The sequence below is a fragment of the Gymnodraco acuticeps genome, unplaced genomic scaffold (assembly GCF_902827175.1).
Source record: "Gymnodraco acuticeps unplaced genomic scaffold, fGymAcu1.1, whole genome shotgun sequence".
NCBI lineage: Eukaryota > Metazoa > Chordata > Actinopteri > Perciformes > Bathydraconidae > Gymnodraco > Gymnodraco acuticeps.
This window is the reverse complement of record NW_022989996.1, coordinates 442,526-456,045: the sequence shown is the minus strand read 5'-3', so window position 1 is coordinate 456,045 and position 13,520 is coordinate 442,526. Positions and strand designations below refer to the sequence as shown.

The window sequence follows — 13,520 nt, the reverse complement described above, 5'->3', positions numbered from 1 at the left end:
TTTTTTGCCTACAGCTCCAAAATGCAACATTCACATGAGATTTCAAACAGGAGAGAAAAGATTTGGATGCAGTGTTTGTAACCAAATATTCACTTGGCTTTATCAGCTCAGAAACTATTCATGTGTTGGTTGCCAACAAAAGCATTGTAAACTGTTGACAGATTGTGAATGGTGCTGGTTGAACAACAATGGCATTATTAAAAAGTCTGTGGCGAAACATTACGGTAGTACGAAAAGTGGCAATGATACAGGACCCGCCACGTACACATGGCCGACAGACGAGCACTGAAGTCTGTAACTTGACTGATGGCTGATAATAGGCTTGGTGTGTCAGGGCCTTCAAACACCATCCATCCATCCATCTTCTCCCGCTTATCCGTGGTCGGTTGGCGGAGGTAGCAGTTCCAGCAGAGAGCCCCAACGTTTCCTTTCCCTGGCCACATCAACCAGCTCTGACTGGGGGATCCCAAGGCGCTCCCAGGCCAGCGAAGAGATATAATCCCTCCACCTGGTCCTATGTCTACCCCTCGGTCTCCTCCCATCTGGACGTGCCTGGAACACCTACCTAGGGAGGCGCCCAGGTGGCATCCTAACTAGGTGCCCGAACCACCTCAACTGGCTCCTTTCGACGCAAAGGAGTAGCGGTTCAACTCTGAGTCCCTCCCGGATGACTAAACTTCTCACCTTATCCCTAAGGGAGACGCCAGCCACCCTGCGGAGGAAACCCATCTCGTTATTCCGGTCATGACCCATCCTTCATGACCATAGGTGAGGGTAGGAACGAAAATGGCCCGGTAGACAGAGAGCTTTGCCTTCTGGCTCAGCTCTCTTTTCGTCATAACGGTGCAGTAAAGCGACTGCAGTACCGCTCCCGCTGCTCCGATTCTCCGGCCCATCTCTCGCTCCATTGTTCCCTCACTCGAGAACAAGACCCGAGATACTTGAACTCCTTCACTTGGGGTAAGGACTCATTCGTGGACAGTCCATTGTTTTCCTGCTGAGAACACTTAAAGAAATAAGGACAGTAAACAGCCAAATGTGCACCCCAAAATAGATAAATGTTAATTATTTGTTGTATTAAGAGCGATATTTAATTATTGTTGTGACCAGTCGGAACCTGATACTTAAGTTGCATATGCATTGATGTGATTATGGAGCCAGAAAGCGATGCACGTTTACTCGCGTGCGCGGTGCACTGTGTGTTTGTTTTACAAAAAATGGCGATGCAAATTAAGTTGTTTGACTGTGCGGTAAAAAGTTCAGCCAACCCGTCAACATCTCAAACGAATGTTCAAAGTCATTCAACTGCGGCGCAAGATGAACCCGAACGAAAAGCAAAGAGGAAATGTGTAAAGTATTGGGAGGCGAAATATATATGTACATTCTGCTTCGTTGTCCATTCACTTCCGGTAAAAGTTCCTTCAAAATAAGAGTCCCGATCTTATTACTACTAAAATAAAAGTGCAAAACGAAACTTTAGCGTTGGAAAATATTGGCATACAATTATAATCACTTCTATAAAAAGGTAACACATTTTAAATATAGTTAGACATATTAAAGGTAATTTACAGCATTAATAATTAATATCTAATTCTTAACTGTGAATGGTTTTCATTTATTTAAAGGGTACCTATCATGCAAAATGCACTCTTGTACGTCTTTTATACATGAATATGTGTCAGAAAATACAACCCTCTCTCTTTTCCTCTATACCCAAATCTCTAAAAAAGGGGCTGTAACGGATCGATACAGACTGATCCAGATTTGAATTATTTTCTACGTCACAAAAGGGGTGCTCCGCTTAGTGGTCAATTATCCACCTATCAGGGGAATGAGAGATTGGGCCACGGCCTGCCATTGCCGCTCGAAAGCGCTGGAGACGCTGTAGTACATATGCCAGGCCTGTAAGTGGCGCTGTAGTCTGCCACAAAAGCAGCGAAGAAGACTTGCCGCGCATGGTTGCCCTTCTGTTTATTCTCCGCTGTGGCTCTTTTTCTCCCTCTCCGAGGCAAGCGTTTGCGCCTCCTGCTTTAAAACAAATGAATAATCACTCTATATAATCATATGTAAGGGATAATGTGCAGCGACACGGTCATTATGGGGAAAAGAACACTGACAGGCTGATCAGGAGCCCGACGCAAAGCGGAGGGATCTAGATCGGCATGAAGGACCAAGTCGCTGCACATTATCCCGCTTATTACATGGCCACATTCTCAACAAAGTAACGATATGACTCCCAATATTAATTGAAATGCTTTTATGGATTTAGAAAATGATTTAAAAAATAGTTATTTTTATTTTACCTTTATTTAACCAGGATAGGTCTCATTGAGATTAAAAATCTCTTTTTCAAGAGAGTCCTGGCCCAAGAATGGTAACAGCACAGTTTTACAGTTACAAACAATTAAAAAACACACAATCACAACACAGTCATACACCAAATGTAGCCAAAGCATTTACAGACACAGCGGCCTGCTTCAAGGTCAGTTAAAGTTGCTCTGAGTGTTTCTAATGAGACCAGCTCTCTGAGTTTCAGCTCAGTTTGAAGCAGGTTCCAAGCTTGAGGGGCAGCGTAACTAAACACCCTTTTCCCAAGTTCAGTACGGACCTTTGGTGCAGTTAAAAGGAAAAAGTTCTCGGAGCGAAGCCGATAGGATCCTGTGCATTTTCTATTTATGTACATCCTTAGATAAGGGGGAAGAGCACCAAGAATAGCCTTATATATAAGGATGTGCCAATGTTTCAGTCTACGCGTGGTCAGGGAAGACCATCCAACACGAGCGTATAGATTGCAGTGGTGCGTCAAGGATCTGAGGTTTGTGATGAATCTCAGTGCACCGTGGTAGACGGTGTCCAGCGAGTGAAGGCACTGAGAAGATGCATTCATATAAACCACATCTCCATAATCCAGCACAGACAGAAAGGTTGCAGACACTAGTCTCTTGTTGGCCTCATAGGAAAAACAAGACTTGTTTCTAAAGAAAAAACCAAATTGTATTCTTAATTTTTTCAAGAGTTCCACAATGTGTGGTTTAAAAGAGAGCGAATTGTCAATTATAATTCCAAGATACTTATACTGCAACACAGATTCAACCTCCGTCCCCTGCAAGGTGGTGATAGGAGGAAGGTTCAAGACCTTGGCTTTTGCTTTCGAGAACATCATTAGCTTGGTCTTGGCAGCATTTAAAACAAGTTTCAAATCACACATGTTGGATTGTACAATGTTAAAAGCATTCTGGAGCTGACAAAGAGCCTGCTTCGGGGTGGACGCAGAACAATAAATAACTGTATCATCAGCATAAAAATGCAAATTTGCATTCAAAACATTGTTATTAAGACTGTTAATGTAAATAATAAATAACAATGGTCCTAAAACAGATCCCTTTGGCACACCCTTGGATACCAGAAGAGATGTTGAAGTTAAGCCTTCTGCCCGCACACACTGTGATCTGCATGAAAGATAGTTCTTGAACCAACAGACAGCCTTACCTGAAAGACCGATACTAACAAGTCTTTGTAACAGTAAGGCATGATCCACTGTGTCAAAAGCCTTTGACAAGTCAATAAAAAGTGCTGCGCAATGCTCTCTATTGTCTAAGAAGTAAATAAGATAATTTACTACTTTTAAGGCAGCTGTTGTAGTGCTGTGTTTTTTCCTAAAACCAGATTGAAACTCAGATAAAATATTATTTATTGATAAAAACTCCTTCAGTTGGAAATTGACCAGTGATTCCAGTACTTTATTTAAAACACATAATTTGGAGATGGGTCTGTAGGTGTTTAGATGAGTGGGGTCACCCCCTTTTAACAGTGGGAGAACAAAAGCAGATTTCCAAATAAGGGGAATTTCGTTTGTCTCCAAGGACAAGGGCAAAGCTATAACATCAGCTGCTAACTTTAAAAAGTACGGCTCCAGGTTGTCAGGACCTGCTGATTTTCTTGGTTCCAAACTTTTCAGGGCTTTATGCACCCCTGAGACAGTTACTGGAATAAAATTAAACGGTTCACCCTCCCAGATACCACCGTCAGAGCGATCAGTGGCTCCTTGAGCTATGTTCTGCGAGGTAAACAGAGAACCAGAAGCAATTAAATGTTCATTAAAACAACCAAGCATTTCTGCCTTATCAGAGATTTGAACAGAGTCCTCCTTCACAATGCAATGTGGAAGCTCTATAACATTTTTGTTTCCAGCTAATGATTTAATAGTTTTCCAGAATTTAAGGGGATTATTTAGGTTGTCTGAAGTTTCAGTTAGGAGATGATCCGCTTTGGCATTTCTGATTTTAACGGTAAATGCATTTCGCAGCTGCCTGAAGAGCAGCCAATGTGACTCAAGACCTGTACTCCTGGCTTTTGACCATGCCACATTGCGCTCGTGTAGTAAATCAGAAAGATCTGATGTGAACCATGCATTTTCTCTGCCTTTTACTCTGTAGTTTCTTAAGGGGGCATGCCTATCAACTATTTTAATAAAACCATCATAAAATAATGTCCAGGCAGTTTCAACATCTGCAATGAGATTGATTTTGTCCCAATCAAATAGAAACAGGTCGTGGAAAAAACCCTGCTCTACAAAATGTTTCATATCACGCTTTATGATGATACAGGGTTTTGTCTTAGGGACTTTTGTATTCCGTACCGTGGTAATGACACAGTGGTCACTGATGTCATTTGCAAATACAGAAGCAGGGGTGTATTTATGAGAAGCATTTGTAAGGATTAGATCAATTAAGGAGGATTTTTCAGGAGATATCAGATTGGGTCTATTGGGACTGCCAACAATCTGAAAGAGATTTAAGGAATTGCAGTATGTTTTAACATCATCAGATGCTGGTAGCAGCCAGTTCCAGTTAAGGTCACCCACAATGACAATTTCAGTATAGTTAAGACTGGACAAAAGCTGCATTAAAGATGGTAAAGCGTCGCTGACAGCTGAAGGTGGTCTGTAGCAACCAACAACAGTAATATGGAGCGCTTTTGATACTTCCAAGTCAAGAGCCAAAAGTTCAAATTGTTTTGTCAGTGATTTAGAGAGAATAATTGTTACATGAAACTTCGATTTAACATAGACTGCAACACCTCCACCCTTTTTAGGTCGATCAGTCCTATACACATTATAGCCGTCAATGCAAATATCCTTGCTTGAAATTGATTTGGTTAGCCAAGTTTCAGATGTCACTATTATATCAGCATCGGTTGAATGTGCCCAAATACGAATCATATCCATTTTAGCAATCAAACTGCACACATTCAAATGGATGAGACCAAGACCAGACCTTGATTTAAAATCTGCAGGGGTGTTAAAATTAACACAAGATTCTGGTCCAGGGTTAGGTTGCATATTTCCTGAAATCAACAATAAGAGTACAATTAGACACATAAGGCCTAGGTGGACTTTTTGACGGCTCTCTCTTAGTGTTTAAACCTAACACAAAATTATGAACATGGCTTGAAGAAATGATAAAGTTGTCTTGTAGAGCCATACAGTGTAAGGCTAATCAGACGGGCCAAGTCCACAGATCCGCACTTGACAGATGCGGGAGAGAGGGAGAGGGGGCTCAACATCGTGCCCAGCGGACTGCAAGAGAAGCACGTTCCCCGGCCTGGTAAAACCGGGGTTGGGAGAAATGGACGGGATATTCCGGTCCCGTGGGGACTTCCCCCAGAGCTGCTCCAAATTAAAAGGGATAGGACAGCCAAAAGCAGTGACATAATTAAAATCCCGCGAAACGTGGAGAACCCGACCAAAACAGCAGACTCTTGAGCTCCACGCCACAGGACAAGTTAGTGCAGAACAAAATCAGGGTCAATCCCATATAAATCCGTTCCGGGAATTTTCAACCACCCGATCAGCTGGGGACGATGCGTGTCGTGACGTCACATGTAAACAGGAAACCCGACCCGATGCGTCGCTGGTTTAAAAGTTAAAAAACTGGATGAGTAGGGATCGTAACACAGTCAGATACAGATCAGTGCACAAAAAAAGCCAGGAACTTCCCTTTAGGATGAGAAAAAAAAAATTGGACCCATCAAGATCAACGATGTGTAGTCCGGTTGCCGAGTTGAACAGGCTCCAATAGTCCAAGTAGCCGGTATTTCCGCCGGTAAGTCACACTACTACATTTACGATTAGGATTTGAGATGTAGCAGTTGAAAAATTGAAAGTGTCCGCCAAACAATTTAGATGTAATCACTCAATCATTCAGAAATACGGACACAGAACGAGACGTGCTACCATCTTGGGAGTGGACCAGCATCGGCTCCAATTTGCGTCCAATTTGCGTTTTTGAGGAGCTTTTTGATTACAGATTTGAAAACATCGTTGCTTGCTTTAAAAGTAGCACAATTCATTATGTCAAACCTTGGAAAGTATCTAGATATCCCTGCCACTGGCGGCACATATCAGACCCGGGCCGGGGGGCGGGGCCACATGACCGGGCCCTTTCAACCCAATAAAGCTTGACAAAAATATCGGGAGTCCGGGGTGGTAATCTGACGCTAGTGCGTAAAAAGTCGCTCAGTCAGTAAGATTACAATTTAAAACAATGTTTGAAAGAAAAGTAACTAAAGAAAAGGTGTAATATTTAAGATTTCGTTTCTACAAAGGGTATAGAAACGAAATATACATATATATCAGAGATAATAATGATATAACATGACATAAAGTCCAACAAACCACAAGGACAACGAAAACATAGCCTAATAAAATGACTACATTTCTGACACACCATTCACCATGGACAGCCAGCAGCCACCATGAGAGCAGAGCAGTGTAAAATTGGCACGGCGGCCCATACATTCACGTACAAGTAGGCTACTGTACAAATTACATTTGAAGTGTACTCACCACTACTTGAAGGGTACTCGGCGAGCCTTGCGCTCCGCGAACTCGTCCACAATCCGCTGTATGTCCAATTTCTTGTCACTTTCGATGGACAGCAAGGCCAGTCCACTCAGTCTCTCCTGTCCCATCGTGCTCCTCAAATAGTTTTTGATGAGTTTTAATTTGGAGAAAGAGCGCTCGGTGGTTGCCACGGTGACAGGAAGAGTCAGAAATAAGATGAAGGCTGTGCAAACCTCACTGAATGTAGATGTTACTGCTGGGTTGTAAACAATGATTATTTTTACCAGATCCGCGACAGATTTTAGTTTTTGTATTTGGTCCCTGAAACAGGTTCTGAAAGAAAGCAGCTGGCCAGGGAAGCTGGCGGCGATGTCCCGACTGTAGTGCTCTCTAAGCCGCTGGGCAGCTTGGTGTAAATCCTCATCCTTTGCTTGCAGTAGTGTATTGGGGTGAATTGCCTCAAACATGTTCACAGTTGCATTTAAGCTGGTGAATCTTTGGGACAGTTGCTGGATGATTATATCGAGACATGCATTGAAAACGGTCACCCGAAAGTTGCTCTCTGCATCAGTGAGGCGGCTGTCTTCAGAAAGTTCATCAAAGTGTCTCTTAACTTTCCTGGCCCTGGTTGTTTCAAACTGTGTTTGACTTCCCCATTTAGTAGCCAGGGCAAGAGTGGCGGACTTCGCCTCATCAAATTGTCCCCTATACTCCACCAAAACACTGATGGCATTTTGCAGTAGAGTAGATGCTTTGAGAATATCCGCGTCTTTTGCTTGCAGTAACTGTGAAGCACAATTTATGCTTTCCAAAATCTTGGTCTGCATGTTGACCAAAAATAGAAAGCGAAATTTGCTTATGGCATTCTTGAGTGCACTTGCTTCATTGCGCTCATCCTTTTTGTCACTGGTAAGGGATATTTTGACGAGGGCTTTTATAATGTCTCCATATCTGTGCCTTAACGCAACAAGCGCATCATGGCAAGATGACCAGCGAGTGGGACATAAGCGTTTTAATGTGATAGTTCTGCTCTCTGGCGTCATTAACTCACTGAGCAATGCCCATCGTTTGATACTGTGACCAAAAAAGTTGTAGAGCGTCTCTACAGTGTCATAGAACTGCTTCACTCCAGGGACATTTTTAACAGAGTCGTTGAGTGCTAGGTTGAGATTATGAGCAGCGCAATGAACATAGTGGGCAAGGGGCTCCTTCTCGGCTATTCTTGCTTGCACGCCTGAATACACACCACTCATATTAGCCGCCCCATCATAGCCCTGTCCGCGACATTTAGACAGATCTAATCCGTTTTTCTCTATAGAACCAAGGATTTTGTTTTCAAGCTCTGAAGCTGATGAACCTTCAGTCACTTCAAAACCCCAAAAGACTTCATTGATCTGTATATCTGTTGCTATATCCATGTCGTTCTTAACAACAGTTATGTAACGGTAAACCTGACTCAACTGGTCTATCTTTGACACATCTTGCGTTGTGTCCATGATGACGGAATAAAATGGGGCTTCGTTTATTTCATCAATGATGTCAGCTTTCACATGTTGAAATAATATGTAAATAATCTCATCTTGAATCTGGTGACTGAGGTATTTCACTGACCCTGCTGGTCGGTTGATTAGCTCTTTCAAAACAGGGTCGTAGCGAGCCAATAATTCTATTATTGACAAAAAGTTGCCAGCTTTTCCCTGACCTAGAACCTCTCGATGGCCCCTGAATGCCAAGTTGCTTGAAGCTAGAGTGAGAGTTACATTAACAATGCGCTCCACGACCTGTCTCCAAAATTGGGCGGCATTACGCACATTCCTCTCCATGTCAGCGTCTATTGTGCCGTTGGTTTTCCACTGCTCATATACTACGCATGCACCAAGGTGTATTTGAGTGGATTCATGCCTCTCAATTTTAGTAGAAAGATGTTTCCAGTCTTTTATTCCGTTTACCCATGCATTGTTGTAGAACGGTGCCTTTCGGTTGGCAAAAAGCCAGCAAGGCTCACAGTAGCAGCAGTCCAATTGTGGGGAATAGCACATCCAGCTGCGTGGAAATGTCATCCCAACTTTAGTGGTGGAGGTGTAATAGCTTTCTGAAAAGCAACGGTTATCCTTGTCTTTGGGAAATGGACCTTTGGGTTTGCATGGGCCCATTTTAAGGATATATCTTTTGATATTGGCGTCCTCAATGTTTTCAAAATAGTTTGCCCGATCAGTCGGAAAACGCTCCAGAGGATAATTGCAGGACACATCATGATCCGTGGTCTGAGTTTCACCCGTAGGCGTAGCATGAGGAGGAGACCTGTTGCTGCTTTCATTCCCAGTGTCCGGTACTTCTTCACCTTGCGGCGCAGCAGGTAAGGAGCCGGAGGGGGAGGGGTACGGCTGGTCAAGCGTCAGGCCTGGCTCTCCTCTAGACGAGCAGCTAGCAGCTGCTGAGTCGTCCCTATTATCATCATCACTACAGCCGAGAGACAGAAAAGGAAATAAGCTAGGCGGCCGAGCTACACGAAGTAACAACAACCATATGATATCAACATTTACCACAAACTCACATTTTCTTGTTGACAGTGTGTGTCCGTGATTGTAGCATACCTGTAAATCTGGCTAACCCCCACTAACATTGTTGGCGGGCTGGGGCTCGGGGATGAAACACGGCTGGCAGTGGCAACAACTTCAGGTTCATCTCCCGCAGGAGGAGGAGTAGGGCGAACAAAATATCCATCTAGCTTGGACAATTTGACCTTTTGGTCCTCCTTTTTATCTTTTTCTTTGCGTTTTGTAGCTCCACTTTTGTGTTTATAACTGCTCATGCTTAGGCAGTGCTCTGTTGAATGACAAGTGATTGATGATGACGTTGACGTTCATTTACGTATGATGTTGATGGACGGCTGTTGATGACGATTTTACCCAAAATACATTTGGAGACAATAGAAGGGATTCACTTGCAATTTTTCATGTTTTAATGTTAAATGTGAGTGTGAAAATAGCAGCACAAGTTCAACTCATATTATAGGCTACAATGCTTTATACCTAATATGACCACGAACGTCAGTGCACTCAGTGGCGCGAGGCAGCAGGGCCCGCCGGCGAATATCTCGGGGGCGGAGCCTGCTGCCTCGGCGACGGGCCCCCATTGGGTCCCGACCGTCCCGGGCCCGGGGAGCCCTGCCCCTACAGCCCCCCCTGAAGCCCCGCCCCTGATCCCTGCCCTATTGCCAAAGTAACTGCACACTGAATATGTGTCGCCGTTTGATGCCTATGTCTGGACCGCTGCGTAAAAAGGAGGGTTTCTGCCCCATTTCTTCTCTTCTTACTTCTCTAAGAATAAAACACGGAGGACGGAGATCTCTTTTTCTCCCCCTCTTCTGACAGCCCAGCAGCTGATCTCAAAACACGCTCTCCTGCAGGGGGACGTGGTCAGCTGCAGCTCACAGAATCAGCCCCCTGCAAAAACAGCGCTGGAAAGAGCAAATAGAGCTAAATGAGGCATGGCTAAAATGCAGGATCTGTTTGGTATTTTGAAAAAATAACTATATTTATATACTTTATATGTATGGCCCTACAATATATTGTTCAAATATAGCATGATATGTCCCCTTTAACATTATAAATGTATTATTCAGGCCAATCCAAGACTTCAATGCTGAAGGGGCAATGGATCTATGGTGTCTATAGTTGTGTTAATTACTTATTGTAAATATTTGAACATTCTTCTGTGTCACATGTTCATTATTAAGTTGATGTATAACTGTATAGTATCTTAATTATTTAAAATATAAGGTGACTAAAAATGGCAACCGTATTTTCAGTTTTGGCAACCAAAAGCTGATGCCTGGTTGCCAGCCTGGTAACCACTTTTAAAAGATAGCGTTGAGCCCTGTGGATACAACGTTAACTTGATATTGTATAAATTGTATACAATATGTTGTTATATATATTTTAATGCATTATCACAGATGTTCCGTAATTGAAATCTATGGTCAAAATGATGTAACTCTGAATAACAATGAGGTATTTATACGATTTAAAGCCATGCACAAAGGAGACATGGAGTGGTGGACCAGTTTAGCCTGAAGTGCATACGTTTAAAAGCCACTGTGTAATGCAACAGAACACAGAACAAGTTCAGGCTTCTGCTTCTGGCACATGTTCTGAAGGGCTCCTTGAAATACATATTTATAATGGTTTGGAGTGAGCTTATAGGCTGAGTTCAAAAGTTGTCTGACAAGAGAGAAACAGGAGCATCACCATAAAGGGCAAGAGGAGTACATGTAGGCATGAATATCTATAGGTAATGTGCTGCATTGTGGCGGTGAAAAAGCTTTCTACATTCCTGCCGAGTGCTAAATTAAACCTTGATTGAAGAATGAGTCAGGCTGTAAGTTCCGTCAATGAGTCATGGTATGACGTCTGTGGAAAAGTGCAGTTATTACCATTAAACACTGGCTTAGGTAGGCTGCCAAGAGCCATGTACACTACTCTACTGTACATATGAAAAGTTGCAGAATGCCAAAGTCATTGCTCAGTAGATGACAACATGGCTAGAATGTCATTTTATTGTTGTCCAACAATTGCTTTATTGAATAACTGTCTTAACACCATTGTATTTTGATTTATTTGTGTTGTGCCAAAAACTAAAACCAAAAAAAGATGTCATGCTAACAAAATACTTTGCTTGTTTTTAATAACTAAACTAATGTATTTTTTAACAAAAGTGCTTGTCAATGTTTAGTTGACTGCATCATATTGTTGTATACTTCATTATCTTAATCCTAATTATTTGCATCTTAAAATGTACTTGGTTTCTCTGGAACAAAATGTGTGTACAATATTGCAAAAATATTGCAAAAATGCAAAAAATACACTGTACAAACTGATGCATGGAGCACTTTGTGACTGTTCATATTCTAACGCCCACTCTCTCTCTTCTCTGTCTCTTGTTCTCTAGGATCACGTTTTGCCACCTTCCCTTTCAGAGTAAATGGCTGTACGTGGGGACAGAGCGCGGAAACACACACATCGTCAACATCGAGTCCTTCATTCTGTCTGGATATGTCATCATGTGGAACAAGGCAATAGAACTGTGAGTTTCCCACGCTCCCGATACTGGAGTTCACAGAAATAATGCTAACTGTTAGCGGTAAAACTGTAAGTTTAATTGAGATCATCATGATGGTCATACATGCAAATGAGTCGCTTTTCGGCGCCTCCCGCTTTTTTAACGCTGATTTGGGTGACTTGTGTAATTCGTGGAGAACCGAAGAGCTTTCGTTTTGGGGGGGGGTTTCTGGGGCGCCCAGGTATATTTTTGTATCCGTCCGCGAGCACAACGCCATCTACGATCGATTAACTAGTGGACAGTGATCCCTCGCTCTACGCCTCCCGCTAACAAGCGACCAACAGAAAGGGAGACCTTACGAGAAACAGAGGAGTCACATGTTGTTGCACATCAGTAATGTGTAAAAATGCGGCGCAATTCTGCGCTCGCGCTCCGCAGTAACCCCGCTGCGAGGCTTCTGCGAACTAACAGAACTAACAGTTCACGAGCGTGCTTCTATGTAAACAAATATTTCCATCAATTTAATATAGTTGTAAAAAATAAGTTAAGAAATCATTCCAATGTGTACTATAGGTCAGTAAAAATAAAAACAACTGTTTAAAAGGGGAGTGATTAGTAAAATATGCATAAATAACAAGAAAGAATGCAGACTAGGTAAGATAAAGATAGGAGAGAGGACTTTATCAAATATTTGTTATTGATTGTGAGCATATTCTAATGGTTTTTTGATTATTGAAATGTATACAGTTCTGTTTCATATGCGTGTTGAGAGCTGTATCCCAATTGTGCCCTCAAAGTGCACCAGATTGATGCATTTAACTTCAAGTTAAAGAAAATAATCTTCCCGGGGGTGCATGCCCCCGGACCCCCCTAGACGATGTGAGGTCCACCCACAAATAAAACAGGTTCACATGGATAGGATACTAGATACGTTTGCACACTCATTATATACACCACACATTTTTCTTTGATTTGTTTACCCCATAGTCCCTAATATATTTGAAGAAAGGCAGGAAATGGAATTAAATCGAGAAAATGTTTCATTGCGGAGGACCCCCTGTTTCGTGTCCACCCCACTTCTTAAACCAAAGTTATACCCTTGATAATATCTACCTGTAAATAATAATAAAAACCCTTGATTTATAACATCTCTGTCTCCTATTGATCTGATTATACTATAAAGAATAGCCAGTTAATTTAAGCATTATAGCACAGGCCTTTGTCAGATGGTATATTACGCTGTTTCTTTTCTGCTTTGAATAGTTCTCTCTTTTTTCACCATACGTGTGTTTGCATAACCTGGATGCTGATCAGGCAGTGTGAATGGCAACAAGGCAGGCAGTCAGCAGCTAGTTTAATTAAGATGCTTGCTGGCTTTACTTCTATCTGAATGCAGATTTAATACAAAAATGAAGTTTTAAGAAAACATCTGTCGAGTACAAAGTCCCTTAGAGACAAGGTGGAAAAAACTAATTATCGAGTATGAGCAATATAAACTTTTCCCATCTTGCCTCTCAGGCCGGTCTTGGTCAACAGGGGTTACACAACCTAATTTGTTTTCAGGAGTTTAACATGTCTCAAGAGCTGTGATCTCTTTGAAGGCTAAACTCAAACG

General features: G+C 42.4%; 1 protein-coding gene across 14 annotated transcripts in view; it reads left to right on the top strand.

Annotated features, from left to right (window-relative positions):
- stxbp5l (syntaxin binding protein 5-like) overlaps nucleotides 1-13,520 on the top strand; it is a 208,520-nt gene that overhangs the window by 125,158 nt on the left and 69,842 nt on the right. For all 14 annotated transcript variants that reach the window (XM_034212876.1, XM_034212874.1, XM_034212872.1 and 11 more), the window contains exon 5: nucleotides 11,795-11,929. In XM_034212876.1, the coding sequence (XP_034068767.1) occupies nucleotides 11,795-11,929 (135 nt within the window). The remainder of the gene's footprint in view (nucleotides 1-11,794; nucleotides 11,930-13,520) is intronic.